Source organism: Daucus carota, chromosome 8, assembly GCF_001625215.2.
Source record: "Daucus carota subsp. sativus chromosome 8, DH1 v3.0, whole genome shotgun sequence".
Taxonomy (NCBI): domain Eukaryota; kingdom Viridiplantae; phylum Streptophyta; class Magnoliopsida; order Apiales; family Apiaceae; genus Daucus; species Daucus carota.
The window spans coordinates 14,854,099-14,875,818 of NC_030388.2; the positions used below are offsets into that span (position 1 = coordinate 14,854,099).

The 21,720-nt window shown below is 35.8% G+C and overlaps 2 protein-coding genes across 2 annotated transcripts; both read right to left on the reverse strand.

Annotated features, from left to right (window-relative positions):
- Window positions 1-2,319: 2,319 nt before the first annotated feature.
- Window positions 2,320-4,201, reverse strand: LOC108198629 (berberine bridge enzyme-like 8). Its single transcript, XM_017366397.2, has one exon. The coding sequence runs from the start codon at window positions 4,142-4,144 to the stop codon at window positions 2,516-2,518; it is 1,629 nt and encodes a 542-aa protein (XP_017221886.1). The 5' UTR covers window positions 4,145-4,201; the 3' UTR covers window positions 2,320-2,515.
- Window positions 4,202-19,516: 15,315 nt separating this feature from the next.
- Window positions 19,517-21,276, reverse strand: LOC108198826 (berberine bridge enzyme-like 8). Its single transcript, XM_017366604.2, has one exon. It carries the CDS (start codon window positions 21,237-21,239, stop codon window positions 19,605-19,607), a length of 1,635 nt encoding a protein of 544 aa, XP_017222093.1. The 5' UTR covers window positions 21,240-21,276; the 3' UTR covers window positions 19,517-19,604.
- Between the last annotated feature and the right edge of the window lie 444 nt (window positions 21,277-21,720).

A 21,720-nucleotide genomic window follows, 5' to 3' on the forward strand; every position in this document is an offset into this window, starting at 1 on the left:
AATGCTTAGATCTAGATGGAGAATTCTTATATTACGACTTAGCTAGAAATCGTTCCTGGTCATTTAGATACATGTTCACAGCTTATGCCTTGTTGTATAATATATAACTTTAGGCATTTGGTTGAAATAATTTAGTATCTTAATACATGTAGATGCAGGCTACGTAAATTTTCTCAGAATATATGCTTTATGTTTTGATTTTCAACAGAATGGCAAATTCTGCACCTCCTTGTTCTTCGGATGAAACATTAACAAGTAAATTTGATAACACGGGGATGGGAATATGGTGATTTGGTGGATCCTGGTAAATCACAAAGGGTGAAATGTAGTGCTTAGTGAAGGTGTTTTTCGCTTAAAGCAACATATAGCCGGAATCAAAGGTAATGTCATATCTTGTTACAGATCTACTCCAATCGATCAAGTGAAGTGTAAACGAGCATTAGAGGAAGTAAAAAATATGAAAGAAAACAAAAGAAAGGGCCTCAAAGAAAGCCGGGCAGAGGTTAATATCACTGAAAACAGTAAAGTGGTTGATGATTGTGTAGAGATTGATGGTGTCAGCAAGCAACCCTGCAAACTTGGTCCAATTGATCAATTCAAATGACCAATATCTTTATCTGAAAAATAAAAAATGAAAGGACAGGTGTGATCCTTTACTTGCAAATGATGCTCGAATGGCTAAAGAATGGATTATATGGGGTGGAGATAATGATGAGTCTCAAGGTTCAATATATACACGTGATGAGACATTTCGAGAACTTGATGAAGATGATTTTAATGAAGAGGAAGATATGGAACTTGATGAAATTTTATGTTTGGTGAGATGAATCAAGATTGTTGGTGATATGTTAAAAGTTTGAGTAATTTTCAAACTTTTGACAGCGTGGTTTTTGGTTTGCTGGTGTATATATCAAATAAGGGATTTTAGTTAATCTAAACATCACAGATTTACTCTACAAGGCCCCCTAACCGATTATATCCTATTAATTTTTTAAGAACCAGGAGTGTGATCTATTAGCCCTGTCTAATATCAAAATCCAGCCCCTTTTCGTGCTTACGTAATTAGACCAGACAAGACAACAACTTCTTAGTTATAACATTAAAACATAGTCGCTTTTTGTAAAAGCGAAACCATAGCAACAATTCTATTCAATTCCATGCCTCCGTTGCTCCTTTTCACTCCGTATTTTCACGTGGAATTCATATTTTAAAATATAATTTTCATTTCTTAATCTCTTCAATTTTTACTTGTTTTGCATCTTTGACTTCTAATATTTTTAGTAATTTACATAATGTTTTACACAAGATATGAAAATTTTAATAACCGATTAAAACGGTATGACGTGTGTTTGGTTTTGATGAGAACCTATTGGTTACTGCAAGACTTTCATTTACGGTTAACAAATTTTATACTTCTGATTTTGATGAGCAAGAGTTGTACCACTTACGGCTACAACTTGAGTTGTATAAAGTTGTTGTTATTAGGGATGAGAAGTTTTAGAATTTATCGACTCTCACTTAATTATGTGTACATCTAGTTGAAACAATTGTAAGGTGAAACATTTTAGTATGATCTATCAGTTGATCTGTCTTGTTTTGACTCCTCCGATTTCTACAACTATCACAAAGTGAGCATTTTGAGTTATCAAACTAATTAAGACCATTTCCTCGAAATAAAATGAAAGATGATTATTTGAGAGAAACTATGATTCTTAACATTAATGAAAAAGAATATGCTGAAGAGATTGATCCTGAGGGAGTAATTGACCAATTCTATCCACAAAAAAGTCAACACGTTCAACTTAAATAATGTGAGTATATATTTTTTTATCCACAAAAATGTCAACACGTTCAACTTAAATAATGTGAGTATATATTTTTTTTAAAATTAAAACCAGAAATTGATTACATTTGTTTCAGGCAACTGTATACTATACTTTTTGTATGAGTTTTTCGTCAGGAGTGGGGTCACTTTTCTATCTTGACTAGACATTGTTTAGTTTTATTAATTTAGTGCTTCTGCTTAGGAGCTTTTTCGCAAGGTCTCTCTGTTATTTTTAGAACTCCTTAGTTTTAATTTTCTGTTTATATTATTATACTATTTTGTAAAACGTTTATTTTATACATAAATATTGAGTTGTGAATATTTTACGGTCTATTTCACCTAGCCCATCAAATTCCATTCCGCACCTGCAGGCTAGAGCACAAGTACTAATCTTAGGAGGAATACTCTGTTCATGCCTAAATAAGTCGGCAAACTTAAACGCACGGAGTAGTAACAACATATATTCAGCCACGATTCGATACATTACACATTAATACACATACATGCCAGTACTATATATATAACAGAGTTTACACTAAACAGTCGGAGGAGATCGATACCCGAACATTTCAAATTTCCAAAATCGATTCTTAAAAAATAAAATAATGGTTTTTCATATTAAAAGAATTAAATACAATTACATCCTATGAAACTAAGAGCTACCGACAAAGACAAAGAATGACTACGAAATTAAGAGAATGGAGGAATACTCTGTTCATGCCTGAAGAAATTATCAGGATCAACAACTGACTTGATTATAACCAGCCGATCAAAGTTATTCTTGAAGTATTTCTTGCCCCATTTACTTGCCTGCTTGTAGCTGGTAGTGCCTTGAAGATTGTTCACTCCCAAGTCTAGATCATTGTAATTTACGTATGCAGCTCTGGGAGAGCTGGTAACGTAAGGAGTCAAGTACTTGTACAAGCCTCTGATCCACTTCATGGAATCGGATGTGTCTCCATCAGTCCGCACTCTCATGTACATCATGTACAGGGTTCCTGCTCTGTGAGGGAATGGAATTGCAGATTCTGATATTTCGGCCATCTTTCCACCATACGATGTGAAGAGAAAATTCGTTCTTCCAGGCTCTTGCTGGAGAAGGATTTTCCACAACCCCTCAAGCCCTTCCCTTGATATGGGCTTGTCCACGAAGTCTGATTTGGCTTTAAAAGGAATTTTATAGGCTGTTCGGTTCAACAGACCAGCAGGAGAATCATCGGCTGAGAAAAGAGAAAACAAGAGTATGGATTGAATATAGGTAACTTCAGTGCATGCTTCTGCCACCAATCCTAACTCGGGGAACCTTTTGTTCATCATTGAAAGTAGTCTTTCTTTTGGTCCAAGAAACTGTCCTATAAAATTCACGCTCACGGTTTTACTATCTTCCAAACTTCCAGAACCATCGTCCTGTACAGTTTTCTGCGGTTCATTAGGCAAATTCTTCCAGACTGGGTTGGCTGCAACTCGCATTTCAACATCTTTGGGAAGCCTCGGGGCTACGGTTTGCCAACGGTGAAGCACTTCAGTTGCATTCTGCTCTAAAGTTCTTTCAACTTGGAAGACGGTGACAATTTTTGGAACAGAAACCAGCTTCAGTTTCCAGGAAAGAATGACACCGAAACTAGAAGCGCCACCTCCTCTGATGGCCCAAAACAAATCTTCTCCCATTGATTTTCTATCAAGAATTCTGCCGTTGGCATCAATCAAGCGTGCATCGAGCACGTTATCAGCAGCGAGGCCATACTTGCGTCTCAATGTACCATATCCCCCACCACTGACGAGTCCGCTTACACCTACTGTGGACCATATTCCGGCAGGAAATCCAAGGGTATCGCTCTTCTGACCAATATGATAATACAGCTCTCCAAGCGTTGCACCAGCTCCAACCCATGCCGTTGCCTTTACAGGGTCAACACTGATAGAACGGAGATTAATCATATCAAGTAACACAAACGGGACTTGGGCTACATACGAGAGACCTTCGTAGTCATGTCCTCCGCCTCGAATCCTCATTTGAATGTCATGTTTCTTGCAACAGTAAATGACAGTTTGAATTTGCGACTCGTCCACAGGTTTGACAATAACAATAGGTTTAGGAGTCGTCGGAGTATCAAAGCGGAGGTTGTTGATGGAGAACTTCAAGACAGAGGTGTAAGTAGAGTTTTGTGAGGTGTAAATAACTTTGGATATGGAGGTTGAACTCGATCGGATAAGACATTGAACAAAGTCTTGGCCAGAAGTATAATTGGGATCAGCTGCAGATGAAATGGTCAAAAATAAAAGAAGGATTGTAAATATCGAACAAACTTGAATCTTCATTTCTGTAATCTTGGTTACTTTTCTTTCTTCCTTATCTAAAGTTTGAGTTTGTGTGCATTAGATGGTGTAGTATGAGAGGTATTTATAGTGAATGGCAAGTGGTTCCTTTACAACCAAAAAAGTAAGCGTGTCTCAGGCTTATTAATATAGAAATGGTCCATTTATGGTTGAGTTGATATCATTACATATACAAAGTCCAAGTCAGAATTCTAAATAATAGTAGTAGATCAGTTTAATCTTTCAACAGCTTGACGTCTTATTTTAGATTCATAAATGCTATCGGTTGTAATGCAGGTGTAATGAGCGCATCTCCGAAATTTTATTTAATATCACTTTTTTTCTATCAAGATATAAATATTATTTAATTAATAATAAGATAATATATATTATTATATCAAGTCGTTTTTAAATATTTATATTTATTTATTGTTTTTAAAACATATTGTCAATTATATTTAAAAACAATCATGATATTATAATTTAAGATAATATATATTATCTTATCAAGTCGACGTCAATGTTGTTAAAAACGGCCGTTTAGCCCTTTAACAGGTCGTCTAATCGGTGTAAGGTTGCATAACTATGTTATTTACGTTAACAGGTCCATTAAAGGTAGATATCTGAAATCGGGTCAAACACTACAAAAAACACAGACCAAAGCAGGTTACGTGGCATAAAGTGAAATTGGTGTCTTTTCTCGCAGCACAGACTCAAAACTTGAAATGGGTAAAAACATCGTGCATCAGAGAGAAAGCGAGCAGAGAGCAAAACCTTAACATCTACTATACAAGATCAAGAATCAAGATCCAATAGTTGAATAGAGGTACTTGTTAACACCTAAACCAAATCTTTCATTACCTTTTTTTTTTCAAATTTTATGATATCTTGTTGAGTTGTGTATCATATTCATATCAAAACCTTGAGATTGTGATGATCCTTTCGGTGATGATTTTATTAACTTTGTTCTTTTGATAGTACTCGCAAGTTATTTGGGTGTAGCTGTATTTACTCACTCGAGTGGGAGCCCTTTCAATTTAATTGGTAGTAGGATGTGGGTTTTTCAAATTAATGCTTAGATCTAGATGGAGAATTCTTATATTACGACTTAGCTAGAAATCGTTCCTGGTCATTTAGATACATGTTCACAGCTTATGCCTTGTTGTATAATATATAACTTTAGGCATTTGGTTGAAATAATTTAGTATCTTAATACATGTAGATGCAGGCTACGTAAATTTTCTCAGAATATATGCTTTATGTTTTGATTTTCAACAGAATGGCAAATTCTGCACCTCCTTGTTCTTCGGATGAAACATTAACAAGTAAATTTGATAACACGGGGATGGGAATATGGTGATTTGGTGGATCCTGGTAAATCACAAAGGGTGAAATGTAGTGCTTAGTGAAGGTGTTTTTCGCTTAAAGCAACATATAGCCGGAATCAAAGGTAATGTCATATCTTGTTACAGATCTACTCCAATCGATCAAGTGAAGTGTAAACGAGCATTAGAGGAAGTAAAAAATATGAAAGAAAACAAAAGAAAGGGCCTCAAAGAAAGCCGGGCAGAGGTTAATATCACTGAAAACAGTAAAGTGGTTGATGATTGTGTAGAGATTGATGGTGTCAGCAAGCAACCCTGCAAACTTGGTCCAATTGATCAATTCAAATGACCAATATCTTTATCTGAAAAATAAAAAATGAAAGGACAGGTGTGATCCTTTACTTGCAAATGATGCTCGAATGGCTAAAGAATGGATTATATGGGGTGGAGATAATGATGAGTCTCAAGGTTCAATATATACACGTGATGAGACATTTCGAGAACTTGATGAAGATGATTTTAATGAAGAGGAAGATATGGAACTTGATGAAATTTTATGTTTGGTGAGATGAATCAAGATTGTTGGTGATATGTTAAAAGTTTGAGTAATTTTCAAACTTTTGACAGCGTGGTTTTTGGTTTGCTGGTGTATATATCAAATAAGGGATTTTAGTTAATCTAAACATCACAGATTTACTCTACAAGGCCCCCTAACCGATTATATCCTATTAATTTTTTAAGAACCAGGAGTGTGATCTATTAGCCCTGTCTAATATCAAAATCCAGCCCCTTTTCGTGCTTACGTAATTAGACCAGACAAGACAACAACTTCTTAGTTATAACATTAAAACATAGTCGCTTTTTGTAAAAGCGAAACCATAGCAACAATTCTATTCAATTCCATGCCTCCGTTGCTCCTTTTCACTCCGTATTTTCACGTGGAATTCATATTTTAAAATATAATTTTCATTTCTTAATCTCTTCAATTTTTACTTGTTTTGCATCTTTGACTTCTAATATTTTTAGTAATTTACATAATGTTTTACACAAGATATGAAAATTTTAATAACCGATTAAAACGGTATGACGTGTGTTTGGTTTTGATGAGAACCTATTGGTTACTGCAAGACTTTCATTTACGGTTAACAAATTTTATACTTCTGATTTTGATGAGCAAGAGTTGTACCACTTACGGCTACAACTTGAGTTTTACAAAGTTGTTGTTATTAGCGATGAGAAGTTTTAGAATTTATCGACTCTCACTTAATTATGTGTACATCTAATTGAAACAATTGTAAGGTGAAACATTTTAGTATGATCTATCAGTTGATCTGTCTTGTTTTGACTCCCCGATTTCTACAACTACCACAGAGTGAGCATTTTGAGTTATCAAACTAATTAAGACCATTTCCTCGAAACAAAATGAAAGATGATTATTTGAGAGAAACTATGATTCTTAACATTGAAAAATAATATGCTGAAGAGATTGATCCTGAGGGAATTATTGACCAATTATCCACAAAAAAGTCAACACGTTCAACATAAAATAATGTGAGTATATATTTTTTTTAAAAATTTAAAACCAGAAATTGATTACATTTGTTTCTGACAACTGTATACTATATTTTTTTTGTGAATTTTTCGTCAGGAGTGGGGTCACTTTTCCATCTTGACTAGACATTGTTTAGTTTTATTTAGTGCTTCTGCTTAGGAGCTTTTTTGCAAGGTCTCTCTGTTATTTTTAGAACTCCTTAGTTTTAATTTTCTGTTTATATTATTATACTATTTTGTAAAAAGTTTATTTTATACATATTGAGTTGTCAATATTTTACGGTCTATTTCACCTAGCCCATGAAATTCCATTCCGCACCTGCAGTAGGCACATGTACTAATCTTAGCAGGAATACTCTGTTCATGCCTATATAAGTCGGCAAACTTAAACGCACGGAATAGTAACAACATATATTCAGCCACGATTCAATACATTACACATTAATACACATACATGCCAGTACTATATATATAACAGAGTTTACACTTAACAGTCGGAGGAGATCCATACCCGAACAATTCAAATTTCCAGACTGGGTATTTATAGTGAGCGGCAAGCGGTTCCTTTACAACCAAATATACAAGAAAGTAAGCGTGTCTCAGGCTTAATATAATAGAAATGGTCCATTTATGGTTGAGTTGATATCATTACATATACAAAGTCCAAGTCAGAATTTTAAATAATAGTATTAGATCATTATAATCTTTCAACCAGTTGACCTCTTATTTTAGATTCATAAATGCTATCGGTTGTAATGTGTAATGTGCCCCTCTGATCCACAATTTTACTTAATATCACTTTTTTCTATCAAGATAAAAATATTATTTAATTAATAATAAGATAATATTTATTATAATATATCAAGTCATAAAAACTAATCATATTTAAATATTTATATTTATTTTATTTTTAAAAAAAATATATAGTCAATTTAGGATAATTTATATTATCTTATCAAGTAGACGATAATGTTGTGAAAATCAGCCGTTTAGCCGTTTAATCGGCCGTCTAATCGGTGTAAGGTTGCATACCTATGTTATTTACGTTAATCGCTCCATTAAGCGTAGAAATCTCGAATCGGGTCAAACGCGACAAAAAAACACGGACCAAAGCAGGTTACGTGAAATTGGTGTCTTTTCTCGCAGCACATACTCAAAACTTGAAATGTGTAAAAACATCGTGCATCAGAGTGAAAGCGAGCAGAGAGCGAAACCTTAACATCTACTATACAAGATCATCAAGAATCAAGATCCAATAATTGAATCGAGGTACTTCTTAACACCTAAATCAAATCTTTCTTTACCTTTTTTTTTAATTTTTAGATATCTTGCTTAGTTGTGTATTATATTCATATCAAAACCTTGAGATGGTGATGATCCTTTAATTGGTAGTAGGACATGGGTGCTTCAAATTAATGCTTAGATGGAGAATTTTTATATCACGACTTAGCTAGACACCGTTCCTGGTCATTTACATACATGTTCACAGCCTATGCCTTGTTGTATACACATACATGTTCACAGCTTATGCCTTGTTGTATACTATAACTTTAGGCATTTGGTTGAAATAATTTAGTATATTAATACATGTAGATGCTGGCTACGTCCATTTTCTCAGAATACATGATTTATGTTTTGATTTTCAACAGAATGGAAAATTTTGCACCTCCTTGTTCTTCCGATGCAACATTAAAAGGTAAATTTGATAACATAGGATGGGAATATGGTGATTTGGTGGATCCTGGTAAATCACAAAGGGTGAAATGTAAATCATGTAAGAGAGTGCTTAGTGGAGTTGTTTTTCGCTTAAAGCAACATATAGCTCGAATCAAAGGTAATGTCATATCTTGTGACAGATCTACTCCAATCAACCAAGTGAAGTGTAAACGAGCATTGGAGGAGGTAAGAAATATGAAAGAAAACAAAAGAAAGACCCTCGAAGAAAGCTGGGAATAATATATATCACTGAAAACAGTAAAGTGGTTGATGATTGTGTGGAGATTGATGGTGTCAGCAAGCAACCCTGCAAACTGTCCAATTGATCAATTTAAATGACCAATATCTTTATCTGAAAAATAAAAAATTAAAGGACAAGTGTGATCCGTTACTTGCAAATGATGCTCGAATGGGTAAATAATGGATTGGGGGGGGGGGGGGGGGGGGTTGTGGAGATAATGATGAGTCTCAAGGTTCAACATATACATGTGATGAGACATTTCAGGAACTTGATGAAGATGATTTTAATAAAGAGGAAGAGCTGGAACTTGATGAAGATTTCATGTTTGGTGAGATGGATCAAGATTGTTTGTGATGTATTAAAAGGTATTGTAATTTTCAACTTTTTGACAGCCTGGTTTTTGGTTTGGTGGTATATATATGTAATAAGGGATTTTAGTTAATCTAAACATCACAAATTTTGTTCGTACTCGAATATATAAAACAGTGCAAGATATTGGTATAGGTACTTGTTTTTCATTTAAGAAATATATGGTAGTGATTTTTGATGTATATCATACTATCAACATATGCAAAGATTCTGATTATGTATGTGCAGACCATCAAGTTAATGAATTACTCTTTTGTGAATGATGGATAGCTTTACATATATAATATATAATTTTATATTTAAAAATGAATTTTAAAATACACAGATTAATCTTTCTGATTAATCCCCCGATTTACCGATTAAACCCTACAAGGTCCCCTAACCGATTATAAGCGATTAATATTTTTTTAGAACCATGAGTGTAACCCATTAGCCCAGTCTAATATCAAAACGACCCAGCCCCTTTCCGTGCTTACGTTATTAGGCCAGACAAGACAACAACTTCTCAGTTATAACATTAAAACATAGTCGCACTTTGTAAGAGCAAAATCATAGCTGCAACTCTATTCAATTCCGCGTTTGTGACCCTCTGCGGCTCCTCCTCCATGCCCTTTTTCACTCCATATTTTCACGTGCAACTCATATTTAAAAATATTATTTTCATTTCTTAAACTCTTTAGTTTTTATTTGTTTGTCATCTTTGTCTTCTAATATTTATAGTAATTAAGATATGAAAATTTTAATAATTGATTAAAACGGTTTGACGTTTATGTTTGGTCTTGATGAGAACCGATTGGCTAATGCGGTACTTCCATTCATGGTTAGCAAATTTTATGCTGTTGATTTTGATCAGCAAGAGTTGTACCACTTAGGGCTACAACTTGAGTTTTACAAAGTTGATGTTATTATGGATGAAAAGTTTCAAAATGTATCGACTCTCACCGAATTATGTATATCAGGGTTAAGAGACCGAGCTGATAAAGGATAATGGATGAAAAGTTTCAAAATGTATGACTCTCACCGAATTATGTATATCAGGGTTAAGAGACCGAGCTGATAAAGGACAGTTTGATGAAGAGTTTGGAAGCAAGCTCTTTTGATGCAACTCGAGTTCATTTTAATTTGTTATCAAGAGTGTAGTTAATACTTTCGTTCTTTGTACATGTAGGAGCTAACATTAATCTGGATATGATATAGATCCTTCTTTGTAAATTCTTAGAATCAAATCAAAATTTCGTTTGTACATGTACATGTTGTTCATGTAACTAAAATATTAATTAGTCGATTCTGGATCTGCTATAACAGAACTGAAACAGCAGACAATTCTCTCATTAATTAGTCAGCAAGTAAGCAAGGTGAATATTCAACTCAAATGATCAGTATCTGAACTTCACCAATTAAATAGTTATAAATGTCAATAATGATATTTAATGATGAGGATTGCATTCCATCCCATGCATGAAACCCTACGTTGATCAAAATTTCATTGCGCCAATTCAATGGCGGAACCAAGAATAAGGTTTAGGGGGGCTCACGGGTCCTTCGGGCACGACGTACGGGATCATGCACATAAAATGCTAGTTCTTGTGAATCGGGTACGATGACCCGAGAATTCGGTCCGCGGTTCGATATCTTGATCCCTTTTAGTGATTTTTTACTAAACGATATATAGTTTACTTATGATTTTCATGATTAAAATATATATTTTCTTTCATCTGTATCATCTTCCCAACTCCTTTCTTTTCTTATTTCTTTTACTATAGTACGTTTTTAAAAACAATTTCTATCACCATAGTGTCAAGTTATCTTCCTTTCTTATATCGCTTAGGTTAAAGGTGGATCGCCAAAATCTTCAAACTCGAACGCCATCCCTGGTTATCCAGGTCGAAGACGAATCGTGTTCCGGAACAATTCAGATTGATGCTTTAATTTTATCTAGAGTGCATGAGCATTTCTTAAGATTATACAAACTGCTAGAAGAGGATACATGCACATTTTAATATATCAGAAGAGTAATGTAATTATGGACATAAGTTTTTTAAAAACAAGTAAGTGACCATCACAATTCACAAAAACAAATGTAAAATTTTAAACAGCAATACATCTTTCTTTTTCTTCGAGAATAATGAACCAATATTAAAATTTCAAACTCTAATTAATGAGAAATTTGGAACCCCCAATTAACAATCTCTTTATACAAAATCACAGCAGATACAAAAAGATTAAAGAATAACAATTTATCCAAGAATCAATCAAAATATCATATCTTGAAATTTGGAAAGCAGGTCCCTCTGTATGATATTTATGATTCAGCGCGGGCTAAAAAAATTATATTTCCATCAATAATTGAGCGGGGATAAAAAAAATTGACTTTTTGTTCGAGTTAGGGGTCTCTAGCATCCTCTAGCTCCCCTCTGGTTCCGCCACTGCGCTAATTAAGCTCATCTTGGGCTTGGTCAAAAGATTTGACTGAGAAATTTACTTTGTGCTTAGAGAGCACCTTGCACATCTTGGTCAAACCTTGTGCCAAGGGGGACCTTGCGCTTAACTGGAGATACTGTGAGCATGACTTCGAATTTTCTCTTGGTGGATCCACCTTGGGCCTTTACAGTGATGCACTGAAGACACAAGGTGTTGTGCCTTAGACATTTTTCACTAACACGAGGCACCTTGCGCCATAAGGGCCACTCTATAACAGTGGAGGCGCAAGGTTCTTAGGACTTGGCATAATTTCAATCAACATCCATCTTGGGTTATATATATAAGGTATTTATCAAATATACCTCTTTTTACCATATTAATTGCAATAATACATTTTTGGAGAAGGATTTTCCACAACCCCTCAAGCACTTCCCTCGATATGGGCTTGTCCATGAAGTCTGATTTGGCTTTAAAAGGAATTTTATAGGCAGTCCTGTTCAAAAAACCAGTAGGAGAAGCATCGGCCAGAACTATTAGGGAGAGAACGCTTAGAAAACCATTACCTTAACTCTAGTATTAGTTAGGGTTCTGCAACAGAACTGCACATGAAAAAAATGTTTTATTTATGTATTATATTTTGAAATTAATTTTGAACACACACAATGATGAAAAAAACATGTATTTAGATTTAGATCCTAAAAATTTATGAAAAGAAAATATAGGGTTCTGCAGCAGAACCTTAGTGGTTCTATGGTTCTATTTTAAGCATTGGTTCTCTCTTCAGCGCGACCCTATATAGGTATGTATATTTATATGTATCGTCATTCGCATTATGACCATAATCACTGATATATATACCTCACAACATGCTTCAAATACTATCTTATCTACTGAACCTTGTCTGATTTGGCTCCTCGACCTCGTTTGCATCCTATGTCCATCCCGGGTCATGCCTTTTAGGAGGATGATCGTTTGGATACTTCCTAATTAACCCTCGGTCTGTTAAAAATAAATAATATATTCTTGACTATTAAAATAATAGAATTGTGTGGGAGTTTCTAGAATAATCTTGGTACATGTATTAGTATGTTCAATGTATTGGCTAGGTACATGTAATCTCTAAGTACATGTATCTTGGTAGGTGAAGTCTCTTGGAGTTTAAGAGTTATCTAGATATTTTTATTGTGTCCTATATAAAGCCTTGTGCCAAGTCATTTGTAATCAAGTAATTTTTCAAGTAATACATTTCTTCTCCTAAATTGTCTTGTGTGAGTTTGTGTGAGATCCTTTCTTCCAACAAAGTGGTATCAAGAGCCAAAGGTTCTACTTCTACTTGTCTTCAAAGAAGGCTTGTGTGGTGTAAAGAAGAAGGAGATCATGGCAAATGGAATGTCTCAATGACAAATGCCAAATTTCACCAAAGATAATTATGAGAATTGGTGCATTCGTATGAAGGCGATCCTTGGAGCAAATGATGTGTGGGAAATTGTGGAGAAAGGATTGGAGGTGCCCGAAGATGAAGCAAATTTGAATCAAGTTCAAAAAGATCTACTTCAAGCCCAAAGAAAGAAGGATCAAAAGGCGATCATGATCATTCATCAATGTTTGGATGATTCTATGTTACAAAAAGTGGCTTTTGCAACAACGTCAAAGAAAGTTTGGGATACTCTCAAATCTTCTTTTAGTGGCGATGCTAAAGTAAAAAGAGTTCGGCTACAAACACTACGTGGCGAGTTTGAGGCTTTGCGTATGAAGGAATCCGAATCAATCTCGGATTATTTTTCAAGGGTCTTGACCGTTGTCAATCAAATGAAAAGCAATGGAGAAGAGGTAAGTGATGTTCGTGTTCTTGAAAAAGTTCTTCGTTCACTTGTCTCTAAATTTGATTACAAAGTTGTGGCAATTGAGGAGGCTAAAGATATAGATGAAATGATTATTGATGAGCTTATGGGATCATTACAAGCCCATGAAGAAAAAATGTTAAAGAAGGAGCCAATTGAACAAGCCTTACAATCAAAATTATCTTTTAAAGATAATGATGGAAGGTATATGAGGAGCCAAAGAGGTCGTGGACAAAGACATGGAAGAGGATTTCAATATGCACATGGAAGAGGTCGTGGCCAACAAAGGGAGGAAAATCAAAAGTATGAAAGATTGTACGAGCCAAGAAATTCAAGAGGCCGTGGAAGAGGAAGAGTCACACCAAGGTATGGCAAATCAAATATTAAATGCTACAATTGTCAAAAATTTGGTCACTATGCTTCCGAGTGTCATGCTTCAAAAAATCAAGTGGAGGAGAAAGCTAATTTTGTTGAAGATAAATGCAATGTTGATGAGCCAACTTTGCTTCTAGCGCATAAAGGAGAAGTAAATTGTGAAGATAATTTGTGGTATCTTGATAGCGGCGCAAGTTATCATATGTGTGGCAATAAAAATTTGTTCGTGGATCTTGATGAGAAAGTGAATGGAAAAGTCACTTTTGGAGACTCTTCGGGAGTGCCCATCAAAGGCAAAGGTAACATATTAATTCGCTTGAAAAATGGAGATCATAATTTTATTTCAAGTTTTTATTATGTGCCTAGCATGAAAAATAATATCTTGAGTTTGGGGCAACTAATGGAGAAAGGCTACACCATCATCATGAAAGATGAATTTCTCAATTTGAGAGATTTTAATGATAATTTAATTGCAAAGGTCCCTATGACCAAGAATCGTATGTTTATTCTCAAAATTCAAAATGATGTTGCAAAATGTCTAAAGGCTTGTGTTGGAGATTCTTCTTGGCTTTGGCATCTTAGGCTTGGGCACTTAAATTTTGATGGACTAAATTCACTATCAAGGAAGCATATGGTGAATGGCTTGCCTCACATCAACCATCCAAACCAAATTTGCGAAGGATGTCTTTTCGGAAAACAATCAAGAAAGAGCTTTCCAAAGGAATCTATGTCAAGAGCAAAGGAGCCACTTGAACTCATTCACTCCGATGTATGTGGTCCTTTTAATCCTCCATCTTTTAGTAAGAATCGTTATTTCTTGTTATTCATTGATGATTTTAGCCGCAAGACATGGGTGTACTTTCTCAAAGAGAAGTCTCAAGTTTTTGAATGCTTCAAAAAGTTCAAAGCCCAAGTTGAAAAAGAGACCAAGTATCAAATAAAAGCCATTCGTTCGGATCGAGATGGTGAATTCAATTCAAAGGAGTTCTTACAATTTTGTGAAGATCATGGAATTAGACGACCCGCAACGGTTCCAAGATCACCACAACAAAATGGAGTCTCCGAAAGAAAAAATAGGAGCATTCTTAACATGGCTCGAAGCATGCTAAAGAGTAAGAATATGCCTAAGGAATTTTGGGCCGAAGCGGTAGATTGTGCCATCTACTTGTCAAATAGATGTCCCACGAGAAGTGTTAAAGACATAACTCCACAACAAGCATGGAAAGGAAAGAGACCATCTATTGCTCACTTGAGAGTTTTTGGAAGCATAGCTTATGCACACGTCGATGATGAGCTAAGAACCAAGTTGGATTACAAAAGTGAAAAGTATGTGTTTGTTGGCTATGATGCAAGAGCCAAGGGGTACAAACTTTACAACCCCATCAATGGAAAGATCGTTATTAGTCGAGATGTTGTATTTGACGAAGAAAGCTCATGGGATTGGAGCAACACACAAGAAGATTATAATTTCTTCCCATTTATTGATGAAGAAAGTGAAGAAAATATCACTCCTCCCACATCACCATGAGCAACAAGTGATGGAGAAAATCCTTCATCTTCTTCAAGTGATGGTGAAGAGACACCACCAAGGCGTTATAGAAGTCTTGGAGAAATATATGATGAAACCGAAGAGGTTCCCCCTATTTCCGACTTAACACTTCTTTGTCTTCTAGCGGAAACCGAACCAACAAGCTTCAAAGAAGGCGTGCAAGATGAAAGGTGGAAGAAAGCAATAGATGACGAGATTGAGTCTATACAAAAGAATGACACATGGGAGTTAGCAACACTTCCAAAATGACAAAAAGCTATTGGTGTAAAATGGGTTTATAAAGTGAAGAAGAATGCCCAAGGTGAGGTGGAAAAATATAAGGCAAGATTGGTGGCCAAAGGCTACAATCAAAGATATGGAGTTGATTATGATGAAGTTTTTGCCCCGGTTGCAAGAATGGAGACTATAAGGCTAATTATCTCATTGGCGGCTCAAAATGGATGGAAAATTCATCAAATGGATGTGAAGTCCGCTTTTTTGAATGGTGTTCTTGAAGAAACCGTGTATGTGGAGTAACCATTGGGATACATCGTGAAAGGACAAGAAGGAAAAGTGTTAAAGTTAAAGAAGGCCTTGTACGGATTGAAACAAGCGCCGAGGGCTTGGAATAGTAGACTTGACAAATATTTTCAAGCTCAAGGATTTTACAAGTGTCCTCATGAACATGCTCTATATGCCAAGGTTGCTAAAAATGGAGAATTTCTTCTTGCGTGTTTGTACGTGGATGATTTAATATTCACGGGAAATAGTCCAAGTATGTTTGAGAAATTTAAGCAAGACATGGCAAGAGAATTTGAGATGACCGATATTGGGCTTATGTCATACTATCTTGGGATTGAAGTAAAGCAAATGGATGATGGGATTCTAATATCACAAGGAAGCTATACAAGGGAGATTTTGAAGAAATTCAATATGAAAAATTGTCAAGCTGTAGGCACCCCCATTGAATGTGGAACAAAGTTGTCAAAATTTGAAGAAAGTGAGAAGGTGGATCCTACTTACTTTAAAAGTCTTGTGGGAAGTTTAAGATACTTGACATGCACGAGGCCCGACATACTTTATAGTGTTGGACTTGTTAGTCGCTATATGGAGGCTCCAACAACAACACACATGAAGGCGGCCAAGAGAATTCTTCGTTATCTTAAAGGTACAATGGACTATGGATTATTGTATCATCACTCAAATGAGTTCAAACTTGTTGGTTATTGTGATAGTGATTGGGCCGGTGACATTGATGATCGAAAGAGTACCACCGGATATGTATTCTTTATGGGTGACACATCTTTTTCATGGAGTTCAAAGAAACAACCCATTGTTACCTTGTCCACTTGTGAGGCGGAGTATGTGGCGGCATGTTCTTGTGTTTGTCAAGCTATATGGTTAAGGAGAGTTTTGGAGGAGCTCAACATGTCACAAAATGAGTCTACGGAAATATTGGTTGATAATAAGTCGGCCATAGCCTTGGCCAAAAATCCGGTGTTTCATGAACGGAGCAAGCACATTGATACAAAATATCACTTTATTCGGGAATGCATCGAAAGGCGTGAAGTGGAGTTGAATTATGGGAAGTCCTAAGATCAAATTAGTGACATATTTACAAAGCCTCTCAAAAGTGACGCCTTCAACAAGTTCCGAAGTCTACTTGGGATAGTCAAAATTAAGGGGGTGTTAAAAATAAATAATATATTTTTGACTATTAAAATAATAGAATTGTGTGGGAGTTTCTAGAATAATCTTGGTACATGTATTAGTATCTTGGTACATGTATTAGTATGTTCAATGTATTGGCTAGGTACATGTAATCTCTAAGTACATGTATCTTGGTAGGTGAAGTCTCTTGGAGTTTAAGAGTTATCTAGATATTTCTATTGAGTCCTATATAAAGCCTTGTACCAAGTCATTTGTAATCAAGTAATTTTTCAAGTAATACATTTCTTCTCCTAAATTGTCTTGTCTGAGTTTGTGTGAGATCCTTTCTTCCAACACGGTCAAGTATCCGTCTTTGTTCGAAATTTCAATTTCTTCTGATTCACATTATACATTAATTGATACACATTCATACTAGTACTATAACATAATTTACATATATATATAAATTCAAGACTTGCAAGAAATTGACTTGTGAAAAATTTAGATTTCTAAAAAATCAATTCTTAACAAACAAAAGAATGTTATTTCAAATAAATAAATCTAATACAATTATTTCGGGAGAAATCGACGGCTATGTTTGAGTAACGAAGCTTACAGATTATTACCAAAGACAAAGCATGACTATGAAATCAAGAGAAAGGAGGAATACTGCCGATTGAAGTTATTCTTGAAGTATTTTTCCCCATCTACTGGCCTGCTTGTAGCTGGCAGGGCCTTGAAGATTGTTCAATCCTAAGTCTAGGTCATTGTAATTTACGCATGCAGGAGTTAAGTACTTGTACAAGCCTCTAATCCACTTCATGGAATTCGACGTGTCTCCATCAGTCCGCACTCTCATGTACATCATGTACAGAGTTCCTGCTCTGTGAGGGAATGGAATTGCAGTTTCTGATATTTCGGCCACCTTTCCACCATAAGAGGTGAAGAGGAAATTCGTTCTTCCAGGCTCTTGCTGGAGAAAGATTTTCCACAACCCCTCAAGCCCTTCCCTTTATATGGGCTTGTCCACGAAGTTTGATTTGGCTTTAAAAGGAATTTTATAAGCAGTCCTGTTCAACAAACCAGTAGGAGAATCAACGGCTGAGAAAAGAGAAAACGTGAATATAGGTAACTTCAGTGCAGGCTTGTGCCTCCAATCCCAACTCTCAGTCAAGTATGTGTCTTTAATCAAAATTTCATTTCTTATGGTTAGAGGTGTTCATCCGGGGGGTTGCGGTTTTTCCCTAAAACCGTAGACCAACCCGCATATGCGGTTTGGTTAAATATTCAAATCTCGACAGCACGGCGTAAATAAAAAACCACATAAACCACACCACATAAATGTGGTGCGATACAGTGCGGTCTATGCGGCTTTTGCGGTCTAGAAATTTAGCTTTTAAAATTATAAAAAATTCAAAACTTAAATTTACAATAAAATTTAGAAGTAACTAAATACTTCGTCTTTTCATTCAGTGGCCAAATTCACATTCTAAGTGGGAAATCACGTTACAAATACGAACAAAAAAGCTAACTTAATGTTCAGCATACAGGAACCATTACAGTGCAATATTAAAGACAAATAAAAATATGGACCATAATAAATCATGAAGTCACTATAATCTTTTAATAAATAAACTAATAAAGATTTAATATATTAATACAAAAATAATATATGTATATAATTATGTATATATATATAAATAATAAATGCGGTGCGGTGCGGTTTGCACCGCAATACCTAAATATAAAACCACAAACTGCACAGCATTGCGCGGTTTGTGAAACCGAACCCGCGACCGCACCACAAAAATTTAAAATCGCATTTTGTGGTGCGGTTTGTGCGGTGTGGGAGGTCCGGTGAACACCCCTACTTACGGTACACATTAGACATTGATACACATTCATACTAGTACTATAATATAATGTACTTATATATATTTAAGACTTGCAAGAAACTATAATAGAATGTACTTATATATATTTAAGACTTGCAAGAAATCGACATGTGAAATAGCATTTTGTAGCATGTGAATTTTGTGTAACTATTTCATTTCAATTTTATATATACTAGTGAGTTTGCATCCTATGTCCATCTCGGGTCACGCCGTTTAGGAGGATGATCGTTTGGATACTTCCTGACCATTGGTCAAGTATCCGTCTTTGATCGAAATTTCAATTTCTTCTTATTCATATTATACATTGATACACATTCATACTAGTACTACGACGACATAATGTAAATATATATATATTTAAGACTTGCAAGAAATCAACGTGTGAACAATATTAATTTCTAAAATCAATTCTTAAAAAATAAAAGAATGTTATTTCAAATAAAAAAATCTGATACAATTATTTCAGGAGAAATCGACCGTTACGATCGAGTAACGAAGCCTACATTACCCGATCGACTGGATTATTAAAAAGACGAAGCATGACTATGAAATCATGAGAAAGGAGGAATACTCTGCTCATGCCTGAAGAAGTTACCAGGATCAACTACGGACTTGATTCTAACAAGCCGATTGAAGTTATCCTTGAAGTATTTCTTTCCCCATCTACTGGCCTGCTTGTAGCTGGTAGGGCCTTGAAGATTGTTCACTCCCAAGTCTAGATCATTGTAATTGACGTATGCAGCTCTGGGAGAGCTGGTAACGTAAGGAGTCAAGTACTTGTACAAGCCTCTGATCCACATCATGGAATTCGACGTGTCTCCATCCGTCTGCACTCTCATGTACATCATGTACAGGGTTCCTGCTCTGTGAGGGAATGGAATTGCAGATTCTGATATTTCGGCCATCTTTCCACCATACGAGGTGAATAGGAAATTCGTTCTTCCAGGATCTTGCTGAAGAAGGATTTTCCACAACCCCTCAAGCCCTTCCCTCGATATGGGCTTGTCCACGAAGTCTGATTTGGCTTTAAAAGGAATTTTATAGGCAGTCCTGTTCAACAAACCAGTAGGAGAAGCATCGGCTGGGAATAGAGAAAACGTGAGTATAGATTGAATATAGGTAAGTTCAGTGCAGGCTTCTGCCTCCAATCCCAACTCTGGGAACCTCTTGTTCATCATCGACAGTAGTCCTTCTTTCCGTCCAAGAAACTGTCCTATAAAATTCACGCTCACCGTTTTACTATCTTCCAAACTGCCAGAACCATCGTCCTGTACAGTTTTCTGCGGTTCATTAGGCAGATTCTTCCACACTGTGTTGGCAGCCACTCGCATTTCAACATCTTTGGGAAGCCTCGGGGCTACAGTTTGCCAACGGTGAAGCACTTCAGTTGCATTCTGCTCCAAAGTTCTTTCAACTTCGAAGACGGTGACAATTTTTGGAACAGAAACTAGCTTCAGTTTCCAGGAAAGAATGACTCCAAAACTAGAAGCTCCGCCTCCTCTGATGGCCCAAAACAAATCTTCTCCCATTGATTTTCTGTCAAGAATTCTGCCGTTGGCATCAATCAAGCGTGCATCGAGCACGTTATCAGCAGCAAGGCCATACTTGCGTCTCAATGTGCCATATCCACCACCACTGACGAGTCCGCTTACACCTACTGTTGACCATATCCCTGCAGGAAATCCAAGGGTATCGCTCTTCTGACCAATATAATAATACAGCTCTCCAAGCGTTGCACCAGCTCCAACCCATGCCGTTGCTTTTACAGGGTCAACATTGATAGAACGAAGATTAATCATATCAAGTAACACAAACGGGACTTGGGCTACGTACGAGAGACCTTCGTAGTCATGCCCTCCCCCTCGAATCCTCATCTGAATGTCATGTTTCTTGGAACAATAAATGACAGTTTGGATCTGCGACTCGTCCTCAGGTTTGACAATAACAATAGGTTTAGGAGTCGCCGGAGTGTCAAACCTGAGGTTATTAATGGAGAATTTCAAGACAGAAGTGTAGGTAGAGTTTTGTGATGTGTAAATAGCTTTGGATATGGAGGTTGAACTCGACCGGATAAGACATTGAACAAAGTCTTGGCCAGAAGTACGATCAGCTGCTGATGAGATGGTGAAAAATAAAAGAACAAAGAAGATCGACTGCAGAATGGAACAAACTTGAGGACTCTTCATGATTTTAGTGTTTTTTGCTTGTGTATTTGAGTTGTGCATTAGATGGTGTAGTATGGCAGGTATTTATAGCGGCATGCCAGTGGTGCCTTGCTAGGAAATATACAACAAAAATGGTAAACGTGACTCGGGCTTATTATTGAAATGGTCTATATATGGCTGTGTTGATCATTAAATCCCAGATACGAGGTCCAGGTCAAAACTCTTGCGAAACTAATTGCTCTCTCGGCTGTTTTCTCAACCAGCATTTAAGATAATTTTTTTTAATTAATAATATATTATAAATATTATAATTTTGAAAAAATAATCTCGGAATAAAGTAACTAAACCTGTACACCATCAAACTTCAGTCAAATGGCAAGTGACTATTAATAAAAAAAGGGGAGTATGAAATTAATTTTTCATGATTATAAATATTATACATGAATTTATTATATAAACAAAAAGGTTGAAATAAACAACTTTTAAGCCAGAAGAAATTCCG